Source organism: Mesoplodon mirus (assembly GCF_964341445.2).
Source record: "Mesoplodon mirus genome assembly, chromosome: 2".
Taxonomy (NCBI): Eukaryota; Metazoa; Chordata; class Mammalia; order Artiodactyla; family Ziphiidae; genus Mesoplodon; species Mesoplodon mirus.
In genome coordinates this window covers 147,269,967-147,275,516 of record NC_138977.1, presented here as the reverse complement: position 1 = coordinate 147,275,516, position 5,550 = coordinate 147,269,967, and the positions used below count along the sequence as shown (strand labels likewise).

The following is a 5,550-nucleotide window of genomic DNA, read 5'->3' as shown; positions in this document are numbered from 1 at the left end:
TTTAGGAAAGTCACTTTCCTTTATTTAAAATAGGTATGTTGCCTGAATTATTGAGTAGCCATGTCCCTTAACAGCAACTCTAATCACTTTTATGATGGATAGAAGATGTACACATCATTACTGTGAAGTTAATTTAATTCTGTTCATGTTAAAATTTAAGCAAATCTTTAACCACATATCACTGTCATTTCCTAAGTTTTTTAAGTGTCCCCTGAAATGGTCAGTTTATATATCAATGTATTTTTCAAATTGTAAAATGAAAAAGATTAGCTGACACAGTGCAGTAGCCCCAAACACAATGGGACAAAGCAGGTGAATTGCCTCAGAGGCAGCTTTCTTAATGTTTGACTTTTTCTACATTTATTGAATACTTAAAAGTGCCAGAGGTGGTGCAGGGCCTAAAAAGGATTTGCTTATCGGGATTTAGAAGCCAAAATTTAGTCATATGACTGTATAATCATGAGAACAATTCTAATTTAACATTTAGAAATGTAGGGGATTTTGTATGATGGATTTATGATAATTTTTCTACATAATTGGCAGTTACTACTCTGTCTTATTTAGTGTGGAAGTTTCTTACAGAATGTAGATTGAAAGATGGCAGTAAAAAAAAGTCCTCCATTTCCAGAGAAATTCAGGAAGTGGGAGTATTAACTCTCTGGTAATCTGATCTGTTATTAAGCCTCAATTACTTCCTTTTACCCACCCACACTATCTATCCTCTTCATACGGGCAAGTCACCAGATTACAATGGTCTGTGATCCCAACTGGAATGCATTCTCTGCCATAATTCAAGTACACAAGTCCTAGTCCCCCCGGCATGACACATTCACAAGGATATTTCCCCCCAAGAATTTCATCTCAGGAACTGCACCAATATGTCCTTTCCTATGTAAAGCATTAGTAATGTCTTTTATTACTCTATATAAATTATTCTCATTTAGTCTCATTGAGTGAGAACTTAAAACTTTACCCAGGTTTTTCCAAATTAAAAGGATATCAGAATATTTTATGACTTCAAGATAGCTTTAAAATAGTAATGTTGTAACTCTAATATTCTTGAGAATCTATTCCAAGTCAGCACATGGTTGGCTACACATATTTCCTCTACTGATAGTTAAATACTGATGAAAGATAAATGAAGAAATATCTGCAGAATGTTGCTTCCTTACTGAAATGAAGAATTATACTGATCACTAGGAAAATAGCATGCTTGTTTCTTATGAGACATGTAGGTTTAGTAACACATTTCTACTATTTGTTTAAAAAAATGAGATACACTTTTAAATAAATGCTAGCAGAATAATTTTTAAGGGAAATTCACTCTAAATGCATCCTAGAAATTCTATACCTGTAGATGTACTTAACGAATAAAGCTTGGCAAGCATTGAAGCCAATAAATCAAATATCTTCAAATTCAATAATCAGATATATCTTTATGACTTTGACAACATTTGGTGATCAATTGGTTATTTGACTTTTCACAGGGTTAACTAATGCCTGCTTTAATAATACCTTGAATAATGATAATGGAAATTTTTGTTTCCATGTGATCCATTTTGATAGAAACCAAATTGTCACGCTGACCCTTCTTATGGCATGTTTTTCAGAATGTAATTTCTAAAAGGCGGAGACTTAACAGTTTGTATTGTGCTGCATTTCATTTATAGTGTTGCTTTCATAATTTACTTGGCATACATTTATTTTCTGGAAACGTTTATTTAACTCTTATGAATAGTTGAGATGTACCCAGCATCCTTCCTCCTTTTGCCCTCAACCTTGCTACTTCTTGTTGACCCACATCTTACAGGAAAGGGGCTTTGCCTTTTTGCATGGGTGAAGCATATAAACTAATTTAACCAATCAGCCCAATACAACCCTATACCAAATAAATTCAGTAAAGGTAACTCTCAGTGTTTTGGGAATTCTAGAAATCAGATTTCCTCTCTTCCTCTCTACCATGTATGTAGCGTGCAGATATGAAGCCTAGAACATCTGTAGTCATTTGCTGCCAAAAAGACAATCTGAGAGGAACAGAGCCCCAGAAGATCCCAGGGAAATTGATCTGGGCCCGAATCATGTTTAATGTCAATCCCAATTTAGCTCTTGGCATTGTCAATCATATGAGGAAATACTTTTCTTGCAATCATTTGCCAGTTTGAATCAGGCCTGCACTTATTGGAAAATGGATTACGTATATAATGGATAAGAAATTTGTTACCAGGAATGAGGTTACAAGTAACAGGGGAGAATTCTTTAAAAGTAAGGGAAGTGAGAAAGACCACTCTCTCTTATGAGAAGTGGAAAATCTTTGTTTTACAATTGCATGGTGGTTAGTTAAAGTGAAGTTATTGTACTTTGGGCCTAGAGCATGTGCTACCAAAACTATTATATTTGGCAACCGAGAAAAAAAAAAATAGTAGGATGATGGATTCTACAGACAAAACAGAAACAATCTTGCTTTGTTATGTACCTCTCAAAGCAGAAAGAATAGAAAAGAATGTTTTGCCAAGCATGGCTCCTCTGTCTTTGGTCTGCAATATACCTGTATTAAGTTTAATTTTCAGGGACCCCCATGATTGGGAAAGTTGAATTACTTACAACAAGCCAAATGGAAGGTTATCAGAAGCAGAGATATGAGAGACATGGTAGGAGAATATAGAGAGGAATAGGAAATATATGGCCTTAGCCTAGCATATTTTTAAAGCATTGTCTCCTGAAAAAAATATAAGCACTCACATTATGGAAATAAAATCAAACTAAAGGTTGAGAGAAGAAAATAAATATAATAAATACTCACCACTACAGTCCATTGGCTTCTCTAAAGATACAACATATATCTATATATACATATATATACACATACATATATGCATATATATACATATATACACATGTATATCTCCAAAATATGTCTTATACAGATAAATGTTTCCCAATTAAAGATGGAAGCAAAGCTATATTTATAACATTATTTTGAAAAGCCTTTATAAGAATATGATTTTAACATTTAAGGTTAGTATATTAAATGTTTTCAACATGTAATTAGATGACATTCTTTTTATAGATATAAATAAAGTAAGCATTATTTTTCAAAATGATTTACAGGTTAAACAATATTCTTCTAAGATGCTGTGGATACCAAATACTACAAATCTCATGAAGAATAATTTTTAATATACATATCAAAAAAAGTTATTTAAGTCTGATTTCCTTTTTACAGTCTTTAATTTTCTGATTTCCAGTTTACAAGTGTTTAAAATGGACAAGTATGATTTTACCTCTTAGTAATAACGTTGATTCAAGATATTTTGATTCAATATATGGCAATAAGTCTCCACATGTTAACCATTAGTATCTTGGTTTTTTTAGTGGGATGTAACACTAACAACCACTACCTACAAAACACATCATTATTTTGGTGGTTTTACAAATCTCTTCTCCACTTGTCAATTCAAAAAAAAAATTCTAAGAATTAGGGAATATGGAAAACTTAATGAAATTGACTTCCAGATTTATAATCTTTCTATTTTATCCTAGAAGAGAACATTAAAAATATGTCATTGCTATAAAAGACCATCTTGTTAATGTTACAAAAGATTGGTGGGAGCAAGAACTGTGTCACTGATACGTAGAGCTTTGGAGTTATCTCTACAAATTAGGAAAATGTTTAAAGGTAAAAAAAGAAATATAGCAATCCCTAAACCATGTTGATGATGAGTAGCTTAGTCTAAACTAAGTATTTTTCCACTCATAATAATCATCCTCCCCTCAAATGCCTTTTAAAAACATACATTACACAGTACAGTAGCAGAAATCAAGGAGAGCACAGACTATTTTCAAGAACAGAAAAGTCTCTAGCGAAGAAAGGTATCTTATAGTAAAGAGCAGACTTCTTTAGAGACATTAGTCAATTAACTTGCAATTCATTATGAAGATTTTTCTTTCCTCATATGGGGAGAGTCTACTCTATTTGAAGTTGCCACACCGTTTTCTGTTCCTTTTCTAGAAAACCTGCCCTTAGTCCGTTTCTTCTTCACACTTGGGGCCTGAAGAGGAGCATCTTCTTCCATCCACCTCTGAAGCTGATCATTAAATAAATTCCATGTTATGTATGCTTGGATAGTGCAGCTGGATAATAGAACAGCAATCTTAGCTGCCAACACGTTCACATCTTCGGTACTGCCATCCGAATTCCCATTCTGCCCTCCAGCCAGGTGAAAACCAACAGTGATCACAGAAACAATTAAAGTCACGAGTCGACCCAAAATAAACACAATGGCCCACAGAGAAAACTCTTTCTGGTATTTTTCATCGCTAAAATAAAACAGGTCGCAAAAGTGGGAAAGGAATTCCACAAAATAATGCATCATCAAAAGAAGAAGTCCCAGGTGATTCAAGTACAAGAGGTAAGCTCCCGCAATGTGAAAGAGGTGAAGACCAACGTAGACAACTTGCTGGGAGAGATCCTGAGGTTTGATTCTCTGGAAGTAGAGTTCAGGAAAGGCGTGAAACCAGTAAGCCAACTGTGAGATATAGAAAAACTTCATCTGAAATGTCATCATGGTATTGGGATGAGCCCTCCATAAGAGAGACAGGTCTGACAGGCAGTTTTCAGAGAGTAGAATGAATGTGCCCCAAATACAAGAGACAAGGAAGAATACACTAAACTGACCAGATTCGTTAAATTTGCTTTGTTTCGGTTTGGGGAACTGCATTCGCCTGTTAATTCTATCCAAGACATACTCTTGAATAGTGGCGTGAATGATGATTGCCACCAGCATGTAGAAGAACACTGTGGCCAAATCTTTGGCACCATAATGATAAAGGAACTTAGGTGCTGTGGCTCTTTCTTCTGCTTCTTCGGCAGGGAAGGTAACACCGTGCTGGAGAGTAATAAAAACGATCGACACTTCTGCTGTTCCCTCGAACATGAGCCCAAGCACGAAGAACATCCCCACACAGGCGACAAGGTCCGCATGATTCTGCAGGATGAATTCCTGACTCAGGACTGGGGGGTTCTTGGTGCCCTTCTTACGAAACGTCATGGTGGCGCTTCCCAGATACTCACCGACGAGCGGCAGCTGCCTCCCCGTGGCTGCTCCTCAAGGCGGCGCCGCCGCCGCCGCCGCCGCCGCCGCCGCCGCCGCCGCCGCCGCCGCCGCCGCCGCCGCCGCCGCGGCTCCGGGGGCTTCACTCCCCATCCCGGAGCCGGTCCCGGGTCGCTACGGCCACCCAGAAAAAAAAAAAAAAAAAAAAATCAAAGCAGCTGGCCGAGCAGGACTGAGCATGCGCACCAGGGCCGGCGGAGGCAGGGAAGGAAATCGAGCGCCGCGCCCCTACCCGGCGCCAGGCCCGGGGTTGCGAGCGGTGATCTTCCACGTTGATCGGCGCCTCTTTAAATCCGCTGCCACCGTCGAGATGCTCCTAAATGATTTGTCCATAGCATCTTCATTACTGACCGTGACAAAGCAGGACAGAACTCTGCTTGTTCTTCAGCAGCATGATAATGATAAAAACCAGCATAATAATAATGATAGAAGCAAACTC

The 5,550-nt window shown here is 37.5% G+C and overlaps 1 protein-coding gene across 1 annotated transcript; it reads right to left on the bottom strand.

Moving 5' to 3' along the window:
- Positions 1 to 1,451: 1,451 nt before the first annotated feature.
- On the bottom strand, positions 1,452 to 5,141 carry TRAM1L1 (translocation associated membrane protein 1 like 1). Its single transcript, XM_082639096.1, is given in 3 exon segments — positions 1,452 to 2,573; positions 2,575 to 2,596; positions 4,015 to 5,141. Coding segments are annotated over 3 exon segments (1,164 nt in total). The 5' UTR covers positions 5,049 to 5,141; the 3' UTR covers positions 1,452 to 2,465.
- Positions 5,142 to 5,550: the final 409 nt, after the last annotated feature.